A 24,862-nucleotide genomic window follows, 5' to 3' on the forward strand; every position below is an offset into this window, starting at 1 on the left:
AATCTCCCATCAAATCAAAGTCACCGTTACATGGATTTACCTCCCAACAAGGTCATTTCGAGGACAGTAATGCAGGAGACACATCCCAAGTTCAGAATGTGAAAAATCATTTGAGAAAATATGAAATGTTTACACGTTAGTTCTTTATTAGAAGAGGTGATTCAGACCCATTTATATACGCAAAAGGGTAGGATGACAAAATATGTAATGGCCCTGTCACCTTTTCAAATATTTTACTTAAAATATACTTTATATTAAGCTTTAAGGTCACAGTGTAGGAAATCTCCGTAGTTGCCATTAAAACTACTCTAAAGAATATTTCCTGCACAAAATGATGCAGGATTTAAAAATAATGTACATGCAGAAAAAGACACATATCTTAAGTGCACAGAACACTCAGATATTCAGCACCCAGATTTAGAAACAGTATTACCAGCACCAGATAAATACCCCTTTTTCAGCCTTGCCCAAGGCTAGCCACTATCCTGATTTCTAACTGCATAGACAAGTTTTCCTGTTCTTATGCTTTACACAGATGGTCATGCAATGTGTGCCTGTGTCTGGCTTCCTTCATTCAGCTCTGTGAAACCAAGCTACTATTGCAAATACTTAAGGTTCACTTGTTCTCAACACTCTACATTCTGCAGTGAAACATACCACTTAGTTTCCTTCATTCTACTGCATACATCCCTTCAGAGAATTCTGGTTTTAGTAGTTTTATGCCATGAATATTCTAGTATGTCCTTTAGTTGACATAAACACACCTGTCTGCTAGGTTCGGGTTAAAAGGGTATACGCATTTTCAAAGTGCCAGCTTTCCCAAATGGTCATACCAGTTGGTGATACCTCGAGCACGGTAGGCCTCCTGCTGCTTACCTCCTTGCCAAAACTGGATTCTTTTTTTTATGCTTTTTATTTTAACCATCTCAGTGGGTGGGTGCTGTTTAAATCTTACATTTCCCTGATTACTAATAAAAATAACGTACCTTTTCGTGTTTACTGGCCATCTGGATATTCTCTTTTGTTAAGTGGATGTCCCAATCTCTTGCCCATTTTCTATTTTTTTCTTGTTGATTTGTAAGAGTTCTTTTTCAATTTTAGATCCAGGGCTGGAAAGTGTGGCCGTCAGGCCAAATCCAGATTGTTGCCTGTGTTTGTGAATAAAGTTTTATTGAGACACAGACATGTTCACAGCGACAGTCTAGCTCACAAAACCCCAAGTATTTACTAACTGGCCCCTTTGAAAAACCATCACCACCCCTTCCTCTAAACTCAAGTCTGCTGTCATATACGTAAGTTGCAAGTATCCTCCCCATTTCTTGCCTATTTGCTTTCTTAATGGGGTCCTTTTTATAAACATAAGTTTCAAAAAGTTAATATATCCAAATTAACTGGTTTTATTTTATAGTTTAGTGATTTGGGGGTCTTAAGAAAAATTTTCTTACTTTAAGGCTATGTACGGTCTGCTAAGTTTTCTTTTTAAAGCTTTATTATTTTATATTTCATATTTAGATCTGTAATCCATCTCAACCCCCACTTCTCTATTTTCTATTAAATTATTAAATCTAATTGACAAGGCATTTATTAGAAAGAATATCCTCTCCCCCATTATACTGCATTATCATCTTCAGCAAAAACCAAGTGACTGTATTATACACGGGTGTTTCTGGAATCTTTATTCTGTCCCAACGGTCAATTTGTTTATCTCTGCACCAATACCACACAATTATAATTTCTGTGGCTTTATGACAGGTCTTCCTTGATACCTGGTAATATAAGTTCTTTTACTGTGTCTATTCCGGAAGATAGCCTTGACTACTATGGGTCTTTTGAATTTTAGAGTTAGTGTAATTTCAATTCAAGAACTTAGTAGGACTTTTAAGATTGCATTGAACATATGAATTAATGTGGGGGAAAACTGAGATCTTTTTTAAAACTGTCCTGGAATCTATAAACCAGATATAGCCCTCTCGAGTTTTGTAATTTTTTTTCTTGAAAATATGGTGTTAGGTAATTTTCCCTCGAGGCACTTGAGGATTTTTGATGCTACTGTAAATGGTATTGCTTTTAAGTTTTTCATTTTTTATGTTCACTGCTGGTATATTAAAAAACTATTTTTGCATAATGAGCTTTATGCAGGGACCCTGCTAAACTTAGTCATTAATTCTAATTATTTGTGCATTCCTCAGAACTTTCAATGTACAAAATCATGTCAACTGCAAATAAAAGTTTTACTTCTAATCCTCAGGCTCTTTAATTATTTTTCTTGCCTTATTCTCCTGGCTACATCCTTCTGCAGAATACTGAATACCATTAGTGACAGAAGATAGATTTTTTTCTTCCTTTTTTTTTTCCATCCTGGAGAAAACTTTCAATATTTCAGTATTAGGTATGCTGGTGGTTGTAGTTTTAGAAACTTTTCATCCAAGTAGGGAAGTTCCTTTCAAATCCACAGCTTATGAAGAACATTAATGGATGCTGACTTTACCACGTGACTTTTTTGCATCCTAGATTACTTGTTTCCATAAGGTAGTCCAGTGCTTAATTTTTGATTATTAAAGGACCCTTGCATTCCTTGGCCCAGTGAACTGGGTCGTGTGACCACTATAAACAGGTTACTGGCAATCGGAATGGAATTATCATGACTGGTTTAGATGAATCAGGATTCACCCTCTGTGTCATGTGAGGAAATGGTGAACAAACTCTTCCAGCAAGGAATTAAGGGGAGAAAAGACACTGAGTTAATCAACTAAAACTGTCTGCTAGAAACCTGTATTTGTTCCAAAATACTGGGAATGAGGGGCAGTTCACAAAATAATGACATAGTATTCACGTCAGATAAAAGGAAAGATGAAATTTCTGAATGACATACTACTGGCACACCGCGCACTCAACTATGGATTAGATGAGCGGGGTGGCACAAGAGTTGTGTGTATTCTACAGATAAACTGTGCGGATGCCCTCTTTTACTGACACAGACTTAACTCCAAATCATCTATGCATAGTTTATGAAAATAGTGTCTTAAAATCTTTTTTGCTCAAACATAGTCGAATTCGCTACAAAAACCACTGGCTTAGCCTTTATTGATGGGGCATTTGCTAAAAACCCATTTGTCGATGCTTCCCAACAAATAAAAAAGTACGTACTTAACTATCTCATATCTAGCAAATGTCTCACCAACAACACATATCCTGTTAGTACATTTTGCCACCTCAATACTCAGAATACCGCCTTTTCCCAAATAATTCAAATTCAAATTTGCATACAATTACTGTTAAGCCGCATTTTTAAAACATGATAGAAACTGTCATATATGTGTTTAATGCTACTGTCCTCATTATAAACTCCTGATGATTCCAAAACTTCATTTTATACCATGGTTTATTCAGAGCTGACAGCTTCTGAGAGCTTTCCTATAAACATCAGAATTTACATCAGAAATATGGCTTTTAATATAACAATTTCCAAGACAATATGTTTTCCCACACTCATCACTCTGATAGATCTCGCCTTGGTATGATTCCCTGATATGTAAATATAATTTGAATTCCAAAATAAATATTAAATATTCATCAAGTTTCACTCCTGTATAAATTATCTTGTGCCCAATGTGTTGCAGGATCTTGCTGAAGGCTTTGCTTCTTCTTGTATTCCTAGGGATTCTTCTCTGTGAGAAATCAGGTAGAGATGAATCTAATGCCTCAATGGTTCTCCCCATTCAGAAACACGAACTCTCAGACAGTGACATCTGACTCCCCGTTAGATTTCGTCATACTCAAAGAGTTTTGACGTCACAGAAGATTCTCCACATCCAGTACATTCACATTCCCTCTCCTGTGAATTCTCTGATGGCTATTGAAGGCTGACCTGTGGTGGAATTTTTTCCCACACTCGTTACATTCGTAGGGTTTCTCTCCTGAATGAGTCCTATAGTGTACAGTGAGGTAGGACTTCTGAGAAAAGACTTTCCCACACTCATTACATTCATAGGGCTTCTCTCCTGAATGGCTTCTGTAGTGCACAGTGAGGTTTGACATCCGAGAGAAGACTTTCCCACATTTACTACATTCATAGGGCTTCTCTCCCGAATGGATCCGGTGGTGGATGGTGAGATAGGACTTCTGAGAGAAGAACTTCCCACATTCGTAACACTCGTAGGGCTTCTCTCCTGTGTGCACTCTTTGATGTCTAAAGAGGGATGAATTATGGGAGAAGGTTTTCCCACATTCACTGCATCCATAGGGTTTCTCTTCAGAGTGACTTCTGTAATGTATAGTATAGTACGACAACTCCGAGAACAATTTTCCACAGATGTTACATTCATAGGATTTCTCCCCTTTTGGAAGTGACTGGTGCCCACTGAAGGCTGAACTGTCAAGGAAGATTTTCCCACATTCGCTACATTCATAGGGTTTGTCCCCTAAAAGAGCCGCAGGATGGTCAGTGAGATACGAGAATTGAGAGAGCTTTCCACATTCACTACATTCGTGGGGTTTCTCATCTGTGTGTACTTTCCGATGTCTAATGAAGGCTGAATTTAAATTGAAGGTTTTCCCACACTCATTACATTCATAGGGTTTCTCTTCTAAGTGACTTCTATAATGTATAGTGAGGTACGACACCCGAGAGAAGAACTTCCCGCACTCACTGCACTGATAGGGTTTCTCTCCCGTGTGGGTCCTCTGATGTGTAATGAGGGTAGATTTTCGGTAGTAGGATTTCCCACATTCATTACATTTGTAAAGTTTCTCTCCCGTATGCGTTCTCTGGTGGTCACTCAGGGCAGACTTGCGGGAGAAGGATTTCCCACATTCGTTACAGGGATAGGGTCTCTCTCCTGAATGATTCCTCTGGTGTAGGGTGAGATGGGTCTTCTGGCAGAAGGTTTTCCCACACTCGTTACATTCATAGGGCTTCTCACCTGAATGAGTTCTCAGGTGTTGGGTGAGATGTAACTTCTGACAGAAGGTTTTCCCACACTCGTTACATTTATAGGGCTTCTCCTCTAAGTGTGATCTGCGATGCACAGTGAGGGTCCCCTTTTGGCTGAAGGATTTCCCACATACGTTACATTCATAAGGTTTCTCTCCTGTGTGGGCCCTCTGATGTATGATTAACTTTGACTTTTTACAGAAGGATTTTCCACATTCGCTGCATTCAAAGGGTTTCAATTCCATCTGCGATCTCTGGTATACATTAAAATTTGACATCTGGATGAAATCTGACCCAGAGTCATTCCACTCATAGGGCTTTTCCCCCATATAAGCTCTCTTATGAGCCAGGAAAACAGCTTCATTGTCTAAGGCTTCCATGCATTCATTATATTCAAAGGGTTTCTCCAAAATATGAATTTTCTGAAGAATATTCCCTTCATTTTGAGAATAGCCGTCCCCATTTTGATTACATTCATAGGGTTTCCCTCCGTGGTACATCTTCCCACATTCACTACACTCATCAGGTTTCTTTCTTGCATAGCTTCCATCACTAATAATTAATTCTGAAGTAGACTCTAAATTCTTTCCACATGAGACACAAGTATGAGATGTTACGCTTGAAGGAACAAGGCTTGTTTCCACATTACACATTTTATCAAATGCATTCTCTCTCTCTTCAATCGGGGTTTTGCCGTTGATAGAAATAGCTTGCCTTGAATGTTCATCTTCACTTCCTGGGATTCTCTCTATCAGGTCATCAACTTTCCAGACTTCTTCTAAAAAGGAACAGAATTAAACAAACCTTGTGAATCTGAATACACCAGGTATCAAATGGGAGTGGTACTCAAGTGCCCTGCCATATGATTGACTCTGGCTTTACAGCCAATCTCCACAAATAAAAATAATCACGAGGGTATAGTCCTCCTTTCCCCCTGATCTGTCATATGAGATAGACAGACAGAAAGACAGACATGGAGTGGAGTGGGGTAGGCACAGGGAAGGGATGAGTGAGGGACAGGACTCAGCATTAGAGAAAGAAGGGAGAGTAAATTCACACCAAACACAAGCACCTTTGTTACTTCCCAAACATGTTCAAAACTTTGGTAGAAAAGGTGAAATAAACCCAAGAAATGATGACCAGATGGCACAGTCACTGAAACAGAACTAGATTAAGGCACAAACAGGAGGACTCGTGAGTACATTGGTCCAGTGGGAGAACAAGAACAATCGATGCATGAATATTCAAAGAAAACATTCAAGTACGGATTATGTTGGGAGTAAGAGATTGCAATTTATATTAAACTGTAAGATACTGCTTCACACACAGATTACCACGATGACATCCTCATTAGCCCAGATCCTTCCAAAATCTTTGCCTTTGTATTCTGCACATAAATCCAAATAAACATTCTAAAAATTCCAAACTCATCTTTACAGACACTCCTACCACCAGGGCTCCAGCTCCCCAGCCCTGGTTCTCATTCACCTGGAGGGAGCGTTCCAGGCACATAAATACCAGGAAGAAATGTAAGATGGGACCAGGTGACAAGAGACTGAGCCACAAACGTTGGCTCTCGGAAGTATCCTTATGGTCTTACTTAACCCTAACTATACTTGTTTGCACAACAAAGCGTGGCAGCTAAAAGCACAGAGATGAGGCTACCTCGATTCAAATCCACCTCTAACACACTACTGGCCAGGTCTTGAACAAGTTACTTAACTGTGATGCAGCTTCACACAGCTGAAATGTGCCCAAATCACGCCACTGGGGAAAAACCAATTTAGTGCATGTAAATCGCTCAGAACAGTATATGATCTGAAAGAATTACCCATCGATTTTCTTTCAATTTGCTCACTTAAATTTCATAAAATCAATCACATCCCTGACATAACACTAACTGAGTCCTGAAAAGAAGCACGAGTTCCCATCCATGCAGGTTTCGTTTAATATAAAACCTTAAATGTCAAATTTCTAAAGCTGCCCCTACAATATTAACTTTGTATTTATTTCTATGTCTCTTACAAATCTTTGGAGCCTCTGAGCTATTGTTAGCTGCCTTCATCCATAATCAATGCAACACCGACAGTTCTGTGCTCAGTAATCTATACCATCCCTGGACCTCCAAGCCCCGAATACCAACAGGAAACAAAACAAAACAAGAGAAGTTATCATTCACCAGTAAGATTTTTCATTACCTGGATTCACAAATATACTCAAACTAGCATTTCACTAATCTTCTAATACCTTCTGCTCCGGGAAGCCAGGCCATGCCCACTTACTCCCAACCACCAGCCTGTGCTCACACTCTCATTCACCAAGATGGCTTCCAGCGGTGGCCACACTCAACACCTATCCATACTTCAGGGGAAGCTTTAAAATATTTATCAAATCTCTTCCCAGCTGTTTAGAGCTCTTCTTCCTTTAATTTTTAAAACAGCTTTAACACAAAGTTGTAAATAACATGTACTTGAAAGTTAAGTACTCTGTGTGAAAGCTGAATCCGAACTAGTCCATGCAGCTATGTTCTCCTTTCCTAACTAAACCGTGTACCTGCAGAGTATGGTGACATTTCCTAGTTTTCCTGGAATCTCTCTGTGATTAGAAACTAAAGTAGTTCCCAAACTGATCAAATCGATGCTTTCAGGTTCACCCTAACCCTGTTTTATCTATAGTTGAGGATAAATTATGTCTCAATGGATATTGATAATAAAGGTCTTTCTTCCCTGGGTCCTCAGTCCATGAAAAATTTACAGAATGCCTTCTATATGTTACATACCAAAGCAGAATGAAAAGATCCTTCCTCTTTGGAAGATTATAATTCAGGTAGAGAAAGAGGATTAAGTACCAAATACAGAATCGTATCTAACTTTTGTGGTATCTGTGGATTGGGTATCAAGAGAAGGGAGAAACAAGTAACTTTTGCGGTATCTGTAGATTCAAGAGAAAGGAGAAACAAGTGTGGTAAATAAGTAATTATGGAAAGCTCAAATAAGAGGTGAACTTTTAGGATAGAGTTCTGGAGGTTCTGTTGCACAACAATGTGCATATCGTTAATACCACTGAACTGTATGCTCAAAAATGTTAAAATGGTTAATTTTATTATGCGTCTGTGGTTTTTTTGAGCCTTGATATTTCTTCTGGGGTAGGTTTTTTAAAAAAAACTTTTACTTATTTTTAAAATTCAAATGTAGTTCGCATACTGTGTTATATTAGTTTCAGATATAGATTGTTATCTCTTTATAACTACGATTTAAAAAGGAAGGAAGGAAAACGTGTAATTTGGGTAACAGAAGTACACACGAAGAAGGGACTAAGACAGTCTGGAGATCTAGACCAAATGGAATTTAACAAGAATCTGGGGAAACAGGACATGAATTCTGATGGGCAATATCACACCATACTGAGTGGCACCCAAGGAGAGGAGAATGTAAAATCTATTTCAGAAGAAATGAGATAGTTATGGGCTCATCTTGTCAGCCTAGTGTTAAATCAACTGAATGTTTCAGATGAACAGACTTTGCAATTTCCCAATAGGGTTCACTGTCATCCAAGTATGAGAAAATGTTTTTTTACACTGATGTCAGAAGAAACTAAGGATATGCAGGAAAATTTTAAAGCATTTCACAAAAGATAAGAAACAGGAACCAAGGGAGAGAAGACCAGTACAATGTAATGAATAAAGGAAGTGGGGAGGATGTGCAGGATGGTTTGGAGGAGTTTGTAGCTGACTGTCAGCCACTCTGAGGAAGAAGGGAGTGGAGCACCTCTCTAACACGACCACCTGCCAGGTACAATAGTCCACAGGTTACAGGGATTAAGTATCAGTTTGGACGAGCAGCACAAATACAAAGAAAAAGGCCTGAAAGTTGAAACAAGATGAAGCTTTTCAAGGGGCACGAAGAGAACTAAAGAATGGAAAACAGCCTCTTTCCTCCCTGGCTGCTTGAAGCTCGGCCGCCATCATGAAAGACACGGTAACTATCCAGACCAGGAAGTTCACGAGCAAGCGACTACTTCAGCGGAAACAAATGGTCATTGATGCTCTCCACCCCGGGAAGGCCACAGTAATTCGGGAACAACCAGCCACAGTGTACAAGACCACACCAGATGTCATCTTTGTATCTGGATTCAGAATCCATTTTGGTGGTGGCAAGACAACTGGCTTTGGCGTGATTTAGAATTCCTTGGATAACGCAAAGAAAAATGGACCTAAATACAGACTTGCAAGACATGGCCGGTACGAGAAGAAAAAGACCTCCAGGAAACAGTGAAAGGAACACAAAAGCAGAATGAAGAAAGTCAGGGGGACAACAAGAGCCAGTGCTGGTGCTCGCAAACAGCGAGCCAGAGACTGGACAAGAGGAGTAAAGATTCTGCAGTGACTTTATCTGTGGCGACTGTGCAGGTTTTTCATGAGGATTAATAAACTAAGAACTTTTTTATCTTTATTTTTAAAAAATTTTATTATATTATTCATTAGTTTTCGATATAGTGCTCCATGATTCATTGTTTGCTCCTTGCAATACGTGCCCTCCTTAATACCCATCACTGGGCTAAACATCCCCCCATCCCCTAGAACTTTTTTTTTTTAAAGATTTTATTAATTTTTGTGAGAGAGAGAGAATGTAAGCGCATAAGTGAGGCAGGGGGGCAGAGGGAGAAGCTCCCCACTGAGCAGGGAACCGTGGGATCATGACCTGAGTGAAGGCAGATGCTTAACCGACTGAGCCACCCAGGCACCCAAACTAAGAAATTAAAAAAAAAAAAAAAATGGCAAACAGGTCCTGCGGGGGCAACTTCACTTATGAGTAAACGCTTCCTGCACATCTACGGTGGCTGCAGGCGCTGGGGAAAAGAGGAAGGCCCGACTCACACTGCACCAGCACACTGGAACCACTTAAAGCACAAAGCTGAACAAAAATCAAGACAGCTGCACAAAGCTTCAACGAAGCTCGATTTTATTTATTTTTTATTTTTTAATTTTTAAAAAAAGATTTCATTTATTTATTTGCCAAAGACAGAAAGAGAGACCACAAGCAGGGGGAGCAGCAGAGGGAGAAGCAGACTCCCCACTGAGCAGGGAGCCCAACGCGGGGCTCGATCCCAGGACCCCGGGATCATGACCTGAGCCAAAGGCAGATGCTTAACTGACTGAGCCACCCAGGTGCCTCACGAAGCTTGATTTTAAAGTAACCTTCTCCCACTCTTCCATAAACCTTCCTCACCGCCCTTCTTAGCCTGTGGTCTTAGGAACCTGGCACCACCCTGAAAACAACTGACAAGGCTGACAGCATATACACAACTCTTGTCAAACCAGCTCAATCCTATCTTTCCCTATAAACCCCCCTTCCTTGCAGTTTGTGAAAACCACAGGCCTCTGCAGCCTCCTTTGCCCGACAAAGCAATGAAGCTCTTGTTCCTCTTTATCCCGAGCTGTCCTTGAGTTATACTTGGGCTCCAAAGCACAGGGGTCAGTGTTTGACCACATCACGTGAAGACTGACTTAGGGCCTGTGCTCATCGCTGCCAAACAGAGCGCAGGAGCACCTACGTGAGGCAGCAGCCGGCCTCACCAGCTCAGGGAGGGGACAGATTTTGGTGTCCTAGAGCATAAAGGAGGGAGTGAAAATAGGCAGGAAATCAGCCCGAGGCACTTCATGGCAAGGAAGGAAAACGGAAGACAAAAAGAATGGACAAGAACGTCTCCAGTTCATTTTTCTCTGAGACTTCTGAATGGCTGCAAAGAAAGGAATTCTGTGCTACCGGGGGCGGGTGAGTTACTGAGGACGCAGGAGGAGGAAGTGACTGGGTCCTCACAGCACTGGCTAGCGCGGAAAATGCCCACAAGTGTAAATCGAATGTAAAATCAGAAAAGCAGCCTGCACATGGCGCTGGAGGGAGCAAGCTGCCTGCGGCCTGGGAGGTGTGGCCCGGGCGCTGGAGGCTTGGGGCTGCCCTCAGACCCTCCCAAAGTGGGGTGGGAGGGGGGGACGTTCAAAACTGTACCGAGCTCCTAACTTACCTGGATGATTCTGACATGGTAGTTCTCCTTCGGCGACCCACGGCTCCTCTCCCTGCTCCAACTTGAGGATCACTTTCGGTTTGGTGCTGTCGTACCCTGTGAGTGAGAAATGGAGCCAGACTTGGACCGGCTGCTTGGCTCTCAGATCTCTGAGTCTGAGATGCTGCCTCAGAGGCCAACATACAAATACCATCCCTGGTGCCGAAAGGGAGTTAAATGGTCCTAACACTTATTTCTTCAAACTTGAGAAAAAAAATCATTAAACTGGCAGGCCCCCTCCACCCCTGGGGCAGCGACCCACACGGCAGGCTCTCCTCACCCACGGAGACGAGGTGGCTGTAGTTCTCCAGCATCACGTCCCGGTACGTGGTCTTCTCATCAGGCTCCAGCTGCTGCCACTCCTCCTGGGTGAAGTCCACGGCCACGTCCCTGAACGACACTGGCCCCTGTAACGGCATCGGATCGGAACCCGTCACGTGTAGGAGACGCGCGGCCACGGGAGCTTAGCAAGCTCAAGCTCACTGATAAAGTCAACCGTGAACACTGAAAACCTGACTGTGTGTTACAGACTGTGGAACGAAAACAAACCAGAGTGGAAATACTACCTCTGGGTTCCTTCCGCACTCCCTAAAAAAACCAAACCCCAAAATCAGAAAACCAACTGAGTTCCCATTTTGCAACTGAACTGAGTTCTGGGGGATGCAAGATGAGTAAGACACTGCTCCTGCTCTCAGAAAGCTTCTGGCCCGGCAGGGAAACACCATGGAAATAAAGACATATTTTGTCCCCCGGCCTCCTGTCCCACCTCGTCACGGGGGTGCACGCAGCGCTCAGCCTCTGGCCTCCTGTTCAGCTCTTTCATCTTGGACTTTTACCTGTGGTGACCTGCGTGACTAAGGGTTCTACGTCCTCCAAGTTTTGGGCCAAACACCGCATCTCAAACAGCTCACCCTTGCAGCAATAACTTGCACTGACGAACCCCCGACAGGTCGAGTGCCCGCACGGAGCGCGGTTTCATGGGCTGCCAGGTTAGGCTTCACAGCCCGTGCGCCACAGGATCGAGGCGGAAAGAAGACGCAGAGGCGTAAAGTACCAACGAGCAGAAACAGAGGCGGCGTCGACACTGAAGAGGGGGCGGGAAGAACAGGGCAGAGAGACCCTTGCTAAAGCACAGCTGTCTGACGGCAGGAGCAGACTCTAACTCAGTGGGGTAAACTGTACACGGTTACCTTCCCGCCTCCAAAACAAAACAAAACCCCCGAAAAGTCCGTTCAAAGAAATACAAGAACAGAGCCCTGGAACACAGAGGCTGTTCCCCGAGCAGGAATTTCTCTGAGGAGATTCCTGTGGAGCCGAGAAGATGAGAACCGAAGCCACAGATCGCACTGCTCCACACAGGACGCACGCTGGGCCCCAGCAAGGGTGGACCGTGGAGTGTCCCGGAGCCCTGGAGAATCCCCAGGCCCATCGAGAGGGTACAGGGTCCCTGTCGGCAGCGGAGGTGAAAAGCAATTAGCCACAGGAGCACCTTAGCAGCCCGGGTGGTTCCCAGTTTCGAGTCCACAGAGCAGTGGGATGAGTGGCGGACGGTAAGACCTCTCCGGCTGTGGGCACCGTGGTCACACACGTAGCAGAGCGCAACACACTTCAGGCCTCAAGGCTGGGAGGGGGTCACAGATTCACTGTGACACAGACAGATGTCTGTCTGGGATAAATGTTAAACTGGATGGAATATGGGTACGATCCAAGAGGGTCTCGGGCAAACCAGGACACACATCCACTCTATCCGAGCTGGACGTGGCTGATCTTCCCCAAGGCAGCTCTCAGAGAACCACACTCAGAGAAAAGCAACTCGAGCGACTTAACCTTGTGTGCCAACTTGCGGCTAGTTCAAAATGGGAGTGGTGCCTACAGATTCCGTGTGTAAGAAGACACCATGCACAGAAGAAAAAGGCAGCCTACAGAATGGGAAAAATATCTGCCTATTGTGTCTCTGGTAAAGAACTCATACCCAGAATACAGAGCGAATCCCTAAGACCCAACAACAGAAACTAACATGATTCAAAATGGGCAAAGGACTGGAATGGACATTTCTCAAAGAAAACACACACGTGTCCAAGGAGCACGCAGGAAGATGCTCAACATCGCCAGTCACCAGTGCAAATCAAAGCCACAGTGAGTTACCGCCACCCGTCCCCTAGCGTGGCTACTACCAAAAAGCTGGGAAATAACACGTTGGGGAAATGAGAACCCTTGTGCACTATCGCTGGAATGCAAACTGGGGCAGCCACTGCAGGCACAAGACCTCCTCAAAAATTAAAATTAAATTTATTATGAATTTACCTTATGATCCAGCAATTCCACTTTTGGGTATATACTTAAAAGAACTGAAAGCAGAGTCTCAAAGAGGTAATTATACACCCACGCTCATCACAGCATTATTCACAATAGCTAAAATGCAAAAGTAACCCAAGTGCCCAACGACAGATGAACAGACAAGCAAAATGTGGTCTACACGTACAATGGAGTAATACTCAGGCTGAAAAAGAAGGAGGTTGTGGCACCTGCTATAACACGGTTGAACTTTAAAGACATCACGCTCAGTGAAATGAACCAGTTACAAAAAGACAAATACTGTATGATTCCACTTAGGTGACATACTCGGAACCCTCACAATCATAGCGACAGAAAGTACAACAGCTGCCAGGGGCGGGGGAGGGGAGGTGGGGCATTACTATTTAGTGGGGACAGAGCTTCAGTTTTGTAAGATGAGAAGTGTTCTCGAGATGGACAGTGGTGGTGGTTGCACAACGATGTGAATGTACTTAAGGCCGCTGAGCTGTATGTTTTAAAATGGTTAAAGTAGTAAAATGGTTAAAACAGTAAACAGTTAAAACAGTAAATTTCACATTATGTGTAATTTATCACAATAAAAAAAGGGAAGAAAAACTGAAGTGATGTCTACCTAAACACATTTCCCTAATTCACTAGCTTCTAGAGCTCTGCAGTCATCCTCTTCATAAAGAAAAGAGCGAAATGGGGTCATTAGTTGAGTACATTCACATTAGCTATTAGTAATTTTTCTCTCAAAACGTGAAATAAAAAAAAGTCAAGAATCGTCAGCTAATTGAGGAAAACGGTGTAAATAAAAGATAAACATCAGAAGAGCAGCTCGACAATGACAGAATCAATTTCATATAGGAAACAACTCCCATTTTTTCTACTGATTTGTATTTTTCAATAATTAAGCAGAATGTTGCCTCTAGGGGCGCCTGGGTAGCGCAGTCGTTAAAGCGTCTGCCTTCGGCTCAGGGCGTGATCCCGGCGTACCGGGATCGAGTCCCACATCGGGTTCCTCCGCTATGAGCCTGCTTCTTCCTCTCCCACTCCCCTGCTGTGTTCCCTCTCTCACTGACTGTCTCTCTGTCACATAAATAAATAAAATCTTTAAAAAAAAAAAAAAAAGAATGTTGCCTCTAAAAAATGAAGACATTCTCCCCAAAACAGCCAGCAAATACTTAGAAATTAAAAACCAAATTGTTGGATTTCTTAAAACCCCAAGTAAGAGGCTTAAATAACAAACGGGACACAGAATATACAATTTAAGAAATGTCTCAGATAACAAGAAATTGAAATGATGAAATAAAGCTTGAGATACAAAAGCCAGATCCGACAGATTCAACATTTTCAGGAACAGAAAACAAGAAGGGCGAACACAAAGAATCAAAGGCAGAACGGAAAACGATACCGGAGCCGAAGGATCAGGTAAACCATCATGTCACAAGGGATTCGCAAACAAGAATATCGGGGGGAAAACACAGACCTAGAAATTTCCTGATAAAATGCTCCAAACTGAAAAATTAAGGAAAAAAATCTAAAAAGTTACAGGTGGGGGGAAAAAAACACCAGTTACTCTGGAAACTGCCATTCTACTTCTCACCTCGGAAAAACCCTTGGACAACCGCCCACGGCTCGTGAAAAGAAAAAGGATTTCAAACCCAGAACTGGACACCAAGCCAAGCTATCATTTCAGCCTACAGACATTAGATTCTTTCAGGGAAACAGGGCAATTTATTATCAAAGGAAACACTTTCCTCAAAACGTTCAAGATATCCTCTGCTGAAAGAGAGCGAGAGCCACCACAGAGGAGCATGGGGGTACAGAAGCCCCCCTGAAAGTGCAGCAAGGAGTGTCCAGTGCCGTTGCAAGCAGCGGTGCTGGGGCAGCCAACACTCAGCTCCTGTCTCAGAAGGGAAGTGCTCGGCACACGTGGCCCATCATCCTGCTGTTTACAAACGATGTAACAACACAGGGTTTTCTATCCCCCATGTAGGTGCCCAGGCTGAGATTCCCCAAGACTGCAGGAGTTGAGATGACTGAGAATCCACAGCAGGACATCGTAGTCGATCCAGAACAAGTGAGCTGATGAACTGCCATGGAGAGTAATAACCCGGGTTCAGTTAGTCCACAAGGCAAGGAGTGGCGGGGTTGGAAGACTGACCAAGCAATCAGTAAGACAGATCAAATCACACACCAATACCGCTTATATCAACACAAACATCCACAACGAGATATCAGCAAACAGAATCCAATGCCAGAATGAAAAATATACAATATCTAAGTGGCACTTACTCCAAGAATACAGACTCATTTAATCTTTGGAAATCCATTAACATAATATGCCATTCTAATAGGGCTAAGAAAAGACTTTTATCTCCACAAAGATGCTGAAAAACCTCTGATGATATTCAAGATACATCCGTGATTAAAAAAACCCCCAAGAAAATAGGAATGGATACTTCACTAGCATGAATAGATGTATACGCACACACTCTCCTACCCTAACACACGTAGTATGTGCGATACACGTACAATCTGAATCACATGCAAGCACACGTGTGCTTTTTAAGCTCATGGAGATGTGGACACACATGCACAGGTAAAGTCCTCTCAGTTCTAAAGTCAGGGTTTTACTTAGTGGACAAACACTAGGTGCATGCCCAGTAAGATCAGGAACAAGGCAAAACTACCTCCCGCTGGAGAAAACAATTAGAGGCATGCTAATCAACAGAGTAATAGTGAAAACTATTTCTATTTGCAAGTGATACACTATACCCAGAAACCTCAGAGAATCAATGACAAAACCAACTGAATAAAGGAATAATGTTATATAAAATCAGCACACAGGGGCGCCTGGGTGGCTCAGTCATTAAGCGTCTGCCTTCGGCTCAGGGCGTGATCCCGGAGTTCTGGGATCCAGCCCCACGTCAGGCTCCTCTGCTGGGAGCCTGCTTCTTCCTCTCCCACTCCCCCTGCTTGTGTGCCCTCTCTCACTGGCTGTCTCTCTCTCTGTCATATAAATAAATAAAATATTTTGGGGCGCCTGGGTGGCACAGCGGTTAAGCGTCTGCCTTCGGCTCAGGGCGTGATCCCGGCATTATGGGATCGAGCCCCACATCAGGCTCCTCCGCTGTGAGCCTGCTTCTTCCTCTCCCACTCTCCTGCTGTGTTCCCTCTCTCGCTGACTGTCTCTATCTCTGTTGAATAAATAAATTTAAAAAATCTTAAAAAAAAATAAAATAAAATATTTTAAATAAATAAATAAATAAATAAATAAATAAATAAATAAATAAATAAATAAATAAAATTGGCACACATAAAGCAACAGCCCCAGGGAGCCTGGCTGGCTCAGCTGGAAGAGCGTGCAACTCTTGATCTTGGGGTCGTGAGTTTGAGTCCCACATTGGGTGTAGAGAGGATTTAAATAAACTTACAAAAAAAAGAAAGAAAAGAAAAGAAAAGAAAAGAAAAGAAAAGAAAAAAGAAAAGAGGGGCGCCTGGGTGGCTCAGTCGTTAAGCATCTGCCTTCGGCTCAGGGAGTGATCCCAGAGTCCTGGGATCGAGCCCCACATTGGGCTCCAGCCCCACATTGGGCTCCCTGCTCCGCTGGGAGCCTGCTTCTCCCTCTCTCACTCCCCCTGCTTGTGTTCCCTCTCTCGCTGTCTCTCTCTCTGTCAAATAAATAAATAAAATCTTAAAAAAAAAAAAAGAAAGGAAGAAAGAAAGAAAAGAAAAGAAAAGAAAATCATTAAAAAAAACCCTAATAGCCCTTGCTACATTAACAGACTAAGAAGATTCAAGCGAACACACAGTTTATGGAGTAACAGAAAAGATAAAACTGTTAATAAGAAATGTACAAAATCTGTACTAGGACAACTCTGAAAACACTCCTGAAAGGCACAGAAGCACACTGGAGCAAAAGGAATGATGCTCCTGTTCCTGGACAGGTCAACTCAGTAACACAAAGATGTAAACCACTCTCCCCTCAATTACTTTACAGATATGTGATCCCAACAAGAATACCAAAAAGCATTTTTCCTGGAACTAGGTGAGATGGCATGAAAGTTCATGCAAGGGGGGGAAAATCAAGGGGGGCCTAACTCCTACCAAATTAAAACACAACCTTTATGATTAAAAGGGTTTGGTGCCGGCATACAGATGGAGATGGGTCAGTGGAATAGAGCACAAAGTCTAGAAATAGCCTTGTATGATTAAGTGACATATCATGAGGACCTATGATATTATAAGACAATCTAACAACATACTGATTTTTAGTAAACAGTGTTAGAGCAACTACAGTCATTTGAGCATGGATGAAACTGCATCCATACCTTACACCATAAAAGAAAAAAGTCCAACTGGATCAGCGATCTAAATATAAAATATTAGGGGCGCCTGGGTGGCACAGCGGTTAAGCGCCTGCCTTTGGCTCAGGGCGTGATCCCTGCGTTATGGGATCGAGCCCCACATCAGGCTCTTCTGCTATGAGCCTGCTTCTTCCTCTCCCACTCCCCCTGCTTGTGTTCCCTCTCTCTCTCTGCCTGTCTCTATCTCTGTCGAATAAATAAATAAAATCTTTAAAAAATAATAATAAATAAATAAATATAAAATATTAAACCACACAGAAAAAAAAAACAACGGGTGAATTTCCCTATAACCCGGATGTGGGGAAAGGTTTCTAACTGACTCAAAATACAGGCATTAGGACTACTTTCAGCAAAGATGGACAAGGATCACATTTACCCTGCCTCCTGAAAGGACACCGAAAAACAGAGTATACAATGCAGTGGTTTTCAAGACATGGATCTTGAAGCGATGGACAGGAATCAGAGACAGGAAATTAACAAGGGGAGGCTGGTGGTTACTGCCCTGAGAGTTTCCAGCCCTGGAGCAGGGAGGGAGGACTGAGAGGAGGTAAGGATTGAGAAACTGGGAAACACGCAGGAAAGAACAAGCCATACATAAAATCATGCATCTGCTTAAGTGGGCCTAGAACTGACCCAGATGTTACAAGTGGCAGTGAACATTAAAATAGTCTATTACCGTATTCCTTATGTTCAAAACATTTGAGTAAGAACAGGGAAGACATAAAAAAAGACTCAAATTGAACTTCTACAGACAAAGACTACAGTGTCTGAGATGAAAGTTACCCCAGACTAGATTAACACAGCACCGAAAAAAGGATCAGTGACCATGAAGCATAGCAACAGAAGCTTACAGAACATGAAACACACAGAGAAAAAGGAATTTAAAGAGAACAAAGAGTGTCAGAGAGTTGTGGGACAACTTCAAGTAGCGTGACACACAGGTAAGAGGACTTGCTGAAGGACGGCTGGAAGGAGGCGGGGGGAATATTTGAAGCAATGTGGTCAAAAAGTTCCCAAAGTTGATGAAAATCATAAAAACACAGATCCAAGAAGTTCAATGATCCCTAAGCACAGAGACATGAAGAAAACAATATCAAGACATATCACGAACTGCTCAAAATCACGAATAAAAAGTTTAAAAGCAGCTAGAAGAAAAAACAAAAACCACAGTACAAACAGAGGTATGAAGGTGAGGATGACATCACATTTCTCTTGGAAACAATGGAAGCAAAAAGACAGTAGGGGAACACATCTGAAGTACAGGAGGAGAAAACCCAGCAAAGCTCCCCTGAAATAAAAGCCAAGGCAAAATAAAGCCGTTTTCTGACATACAAGAGCTGAAAGAACTCATCAGCAACTAGAAGTGTTCCAAGATTTATAAAGAACCTATCAAACACCCAAAAAACAAATAATCCAGTTAAAAAATGTGCAGAAGACAATAGACACTTTTCCAAAGACCTACAAATGGCCAACAGACACATGAAATGCTCAATGCCACTCATCACAAGGGAAACACAAATCAAAACCACAATGAGATATCACCTCACACCTGTCACAACAGCTAAAACCAACAACACAAGAAACAACAGGTGTTGGCGAGAATGTGGAGAAAGGGGAATTCTCTTTCACTGTTGGTGGGAATTCGAACTGGTGCAGCCACTGTGGAAAACAGTATGGAGGTTCCTTAGAAAATTAAAAATAAAAATAGCCTATAATCCAGCAATGACACTACTAGGTATTTACCCAAAGGATACAAAAATACAGATTCAAAGGAGAATCTTTGATGTTTACAGCAGCATGATCTACAACAGCCAAGATATGGAGACAGCCCAAATGTCCACTGACTGATGAATAAAGAAGACGTGGTGTGTGTGTGTGTGTGTGTGTGTGTGTGTGTTTATATGTGGTGAAATATTACTCAGCCATCAAAAAGAACAACAACTTACCATTTGCAACAACATGGATGGAACTAGAGGGTATCATGCTAAGCGAAATCAATCAGAGAAAGACAAATATCATATGATTTCACTCATATATGGAATTTAAGAAACAAAACAAATGAACATATGGGAAGGGAAAAAAAGGGAGGGCGGAAATCAAACGATAAGACTCCTAATGACAGAGAACATACTGAGGGGTGATGGAGGGAGGTGGCTGGGGGATGGGTTAGATGGGTGATGGGCATAAAGGAGGGCACTGTTGTGATGAGCACCAGGTGTCCTATGTAAGTGATGAATCACTGAATTCTACTCCTGAAACCAATATGGCACTGTATGTTCACTAAAATCTAAATAAAAAATTGAAAAAGAAAAAAAACCCCAACAAATAGAAGTGTTGAAGGAAGCCCTTCAGGCAGAAGGAAAATGACAGCAGATAAAAATCTGTATCTACATAAAGAAATGAAAAATACCGGAAATGGCAACTATGTTATTTTCTTACTCCTTAAAAAATAACTATTTACTTAAAAATCACAATGTATTATGGGATTGATTCTACCTGTAAAAGTAAAATGACATAACAGCATAATGACACAGAGGGGAGAAATGGAAGTGACAAGCTCCCTATATTCTTTTTTTTTTTAAAGATTTTATTTATTGGGGCGCCTGGGTGGCACAGCGGTTAAGCGTCTGCCTTTGGCTCAGGGCGTGATCCCGGCGTTCTGGGATCGAGCCCCACATCAGGCTCCTCCGCTGGGAGCCTGCTTCTTCCTCTCCCACTCCCCCTGCTTGTGTTCCCTCTCTCACTGGCTGTCTCTCTCTCTGTCAAATAAATAAATAAAATCTTTTTTTTTTTTAAGATTTTATTAAAATAAAATCTTTTTTTTAAGATTTTATTAAAATAAATAAAATCTTTTTTTTAAGATTTTATTAAAATAAATAAAAGTTTTTTTTTTTTAAGATTTTATTTATTTATTCGACAGAGATAGAGACAGCCAGCGAGAGAGGGAACACAAGCAGGGGAATGGGAGAGGAAGAAGCAGGCTCCCAGCGGAGGAGCCTGATGTGGGGCTCGATCCCAGAACGCCGGGATCACGCCCTGAGCCGAAGGCAGACGCTTAACCGCTGTGCCACCCAGGCGCCCCACAAGCTCCCTATATTCTAAGCAATAAACAGTGCATTACCTGAAAATAAACTGGTAAGTTAAAGCTGCATACCATAAACCCCAAAGTAATCACAAATAACAACAGTGTTAGAGCTAACAACCCCACACAAGATGTAAAATGGAATCATAAAAAATACACAATCAATCAAAAGGAAGGAAGACAAAAAGAAGAAAAAAGAAAGCCGATGTTACAAACAAAAAACCAAAACAGACTACAACCTAAGCAGTTATATCGATAATCATATTGTGTATAAATGGTCCAAGCAACCCAATTAATGAGCAGAAACTCAGATTCAATAAAAAAAGCAAGATCCAACTATATGCACTTTAAGTATAAAGACAGAAATAGTTTAAAAGTAAAAGAAAAGTAAAAGAATGGAATCAGATGCCAACGCTACTCAAAAGAAAGCTGGAGCAGCTGCATGAATATCAGAAAAAGTCCACGTCACAGCACAGAATATTACCGGGGTAAAGAAGCTGCTCTCACAATGGCAAAGTGGTTAATTAATCCAGAGGACGTAACAATTTAAATGTTTACATACATGATAATATACATGAAGCAAAACTCGATAGAATTGCGAGAGACAAACCACAGTTGCCCGCGATTTCAACTTCCCTCTCTCAGGACAAGAGCACAAGGAGGCAGGAAATCAGCAAGGAATCATTCACCTGAACAACACTACTAACTTGATCTGATCGACCTTTATCGAACTTTTCCCACCAACAGCAGAATAGGCAATCTTCTCAAGCACATGTGGGGGGCGCCCGGGTGGCTGTCAGTTGGGGGTCTGACTCTTGGTTTTGGCTCAGATCATGATCTCAGGGTCCTGGGATCGAGCCCCGTGTCAGGCTCCATGCTCAGCGAGAATCTGCTTGGGATTCTCTCTCCTCTTCTGTCCCTCCCCACCCTGTGCACTTTCTCTCTCTAATAAATAAAATCTTTAAAAAATATATGTATAGCGGATGTTTCAAAAGGACTCAGAAACCGATCTGAAGGTATTTCTCTGGTCAAAGACAGAACCACTTAGGCGTCAAAGACAGTAACAACTTCAGTGTACTGGAGTATTTAAAATATGTGTAAACCCAGGAGCTCATAATGATAACGAAATGAAACAAACACACAAAAATCCTAGTTGCTCAGGAGCCTACTCAATATTGTGACAATTGCCTTTTCTGTATGAACCACAGAACCAATTAAAGAGATGTTTTTCTTCAGAAAAGTATTATAGCCAGTAAATGAGGAAGAAATGGCAAAGTAGCACAGCACCATCTTGTTTCCCCTAAAGAATCAGCGGACCTTGGCAATGAACATCAATCAATGGATGCTAATATCAAAAAAACAAAGACAGGAAGAGGATACCGGCTTCCAAGAGAAAGCAGACAAGTGTCACAGGCAATAAAGTCTTGCCAAAGGAACTGAACGGAAGTGGGTAAACTTCCAGAGCTAACTACCAATCTTATAAGGCATCTAGGGAATAATAAAAAAGAGTGTTAAAGTTAAAATGATGACAATGTGGTCAACACAACCCAGACCACAGGAAACCGAGGATAAGCCCAATTTCTTCAAAAGATAAATTACACAGAAGTAACACAAAAGACACACTGGAGGAACTACTAGTAAAAGATTTAAAAGACTTAGCCTCCATCACCCACCACCCCACAAAGTGTGGCCTCTGTCTGTATCCTGACTGAAAAGAATAAACCACAAAGCATTCAGGAAACGGTGAAACTTTGAACACCAGATACTATATATTAAGAAAGGTATTGTGGGTTACCCTCACCCACTTTTTAAAAGGCTCCTAATCAGTTTTAGATACATACAGAAATATTGGCAAGAGACTTTTTTTTTTTTTTTAAAGCCAAGAAAAGGGAGCTCCATGAAGACAATACCAGTTTGGAAGTAATATGTCAAAGTCACATGCATGGTCACATGAGATAAGGGCTGGAAGATGTCTGATGGCTTGGAACATAATTAGGTCACTGCTAATCTTTACCAACACGTTCGGGAGAGGGGTGAGGACAAAATCAAGATGCTGAGGATTGAAATGGGAAGGGGAGTGAGGACATACTTAGAGAATATCTTGCTGTATTATTTACTATACAACCCAAATGAACAGTAACAGAAGCATCTGAAGGATGGGCAGGCCATTCCCTCAGACAACTTTTAACCCTGGATCAAACAGTAACAGTGAAATTTGTCTCCTTGGATCGAGGTATTTTGCTGCCTGGAAAAATTATACACAGCAGGCCCTCAGCTTAGATAAGCAACAAGTATAAGCCACATGTTGCAATGATTTAATGGTTGTCATTAGGAAAGCTACCCACAATTACATCAATTTCAACAAAGACATTTTTTCAAGTCCTAGGAAATCTTTAAAACCCACAAGTAACAAAATTGGCATCCTCTTACAGTCAATTCAAATTATATAACGGGCATTACTCTCCTTTTCTGCGACTGTCAGGAACATCAGTCATATGTGCAGCTCGACCACCACAGCCCTGAGGTAGCCTACTATCTGCACACGTGAACTCGAAAAAAAGACTCTGGGTGCTGACACCCTAATAATTGTACTTTACATGATAATGTCTTTTATTTCCATAGTCTCATTTTAAAATCTGGATCCATATAAACCTCCTGAAACACATTACAAAACCAAGCAAGGGAACATATATGGAGATAGGAAAACTCACCTGGGATTCATTCATTTTCTGCTGCTCTTGGAAAAGCGTACAGACTCTTAACAGTGGACCTAGACAAGTAGAAGAAATAAACGTCACAGGTAATCCAGCTTGCCAAGGCAGAAACCCTGCATAATAACCACCAAAGAAAGCTCATACCCTGTGAACACTCAGAAGGAGAAACACAGAGTAGAACTGTTGTCATTCCCACATATCAGGAGGTGATTAGATGGGTTACTCTCACTGTTTAATATAAACATCGACTAGTTTTTCAAATAGCTTGCCTTCATTAAACTAATGTTAAAAAAAAAAAACTCTCCTCTTACACTGTACAAATTCTTACTGACCCTTCAAATTGCTTAAAATTAAAGTATCCACAGGAACAGAGAACACTAGCTCTCTAAAATGGGATAAATGTGCATCAAGGCATACTTTTGTTTCTAAATGATATCACTTCAACGGTATCATATCGCTGCACATAAGAATCTTTTAAGAAAACTGTAACCGAGCAGACAGAACACCGGCCCAGGAGCTGAGTCCTGTGAGCAAGCCCATCCACAGACCCCGTCACCCTGGACAAGCCACCTCTCTGCTCAGGCCCAATCTCCTCCTCTGTCAACACGGGCAGCAGCAGCTGGCCCTCACGCCCTGGTCCTGCGCGACACTGTGGGATGCTCCAGGGCACAACCCAGCGGGGTCAGTACACACTCCTGCGCGCTTAGAGACACGTCGGGAAGCCGGACAGGGAACCGGGGGAGCAAGGGGGGTCGGTGGGGAGGGAGGCGGGGACCCTCTGCGCCCCCGGGAAACCTGGGTCCCACGAGTCCCGCGTCCCGGGGGAGCGCCCATCCCTCCCCGTCCAGCCGCTCGCGCCCTCTCGCCGCCGCGCCGCCCGGAAGATCCACGAGCGCACGACCTACCCCGTCGGGACCCGCCGAGCTGCCTCAAGGCTCCCGAGGGCTCCGGGGCGGGGGCTGCTCCTCCTCCGCCTCGCGGGACCGCCGTTCCCGGGGAGCGGGCTCTGGGCCTACGGGACAAACTCACTTCGGGCCGACGACCCTCCCGGGGCCCGAATCGGCCGCCCGGGGCCTCGCCGTCCCGCGGGCGCAGACGGGCCGGGCCCCGCCGCCCAGCGCCGCCGCCGCCCGCTCGCCCGGCCCCTCCGGCCCAGCTCGCGGGCTCCGGGGCTCGCGCTCGAGGGTCCCCGCTCGAACCTCCGCCCGGCCCTCGCAGACCCGCGCCCGCTGGGTGCCGGCCCGTCCAGACGGCGTAGAGCCCCGCAGGCCCTGGGAGTCTCGCTCGCCGGAGGCCGAAGCCTGGGAACCACGGCGAGCGGTGACCTGGGCTCGGACAGGAAGCGAGAGCAGCGCGGCGGCACTACGCGTGCGCGAACACGCACACAGGCCGAGCTGCACAT

At 43.1% G+C, this 24,862-nt stretch overlaps 1 protein-coding gene and 1 pseudogene across 1 annotated transcript; one reads left to right on the forward strand and one right to left on the reverse strand.

The window, feature by feature from the left end:
* Positions 1-123: 123 nt before the first annotated feature.
* RBAK (RB associated KRAB zinc finger) lies at positions 124-24,798 on the reverse strand. The gene is made up of 5 exons (XM_045813410.2): positions 24,366-24,798; positions 23,458-23,516; positions 11,277-11,403; positions 10,958-11,053; positions 124-5,711 (listed from the first exon to the last, which is right to left on the reverse strand). The coding sequence occupies exons 2-5, from the start codon at positions 23,470-23,472 to the stop codon at positions 3,793-3,795; spliced, it is 2,157 nt and encodes a 718-aa protein (XP_045669366.1). The 5' UTR covers positions 23,473-23,516; positions 24,366-24,798; the 3' UTR covers positions 124-3,792.
* Positions 8,899-9,207, forward strand: LOC123802493 (small ribosomal subunit protein eS24 pseudogene; annotated as a pseudogene).
* Positions 24,799-24,862: the final 64 nt, after the last annotated feature.

Source organism: Ursus americanus, chromosome 2 (genome assembly GCF_024610735.1).
Source record: "Ursus americanus isolate L20-20 chromosome 2, mUrsAme1.1.p, whole genome shotgun sequence".
Taxonomy (NCBI): Eukaryota; Metazoa; Chordata; class Mammalia; order Carnivora; family Ursidae; genus Ursus; species Ursus americanus.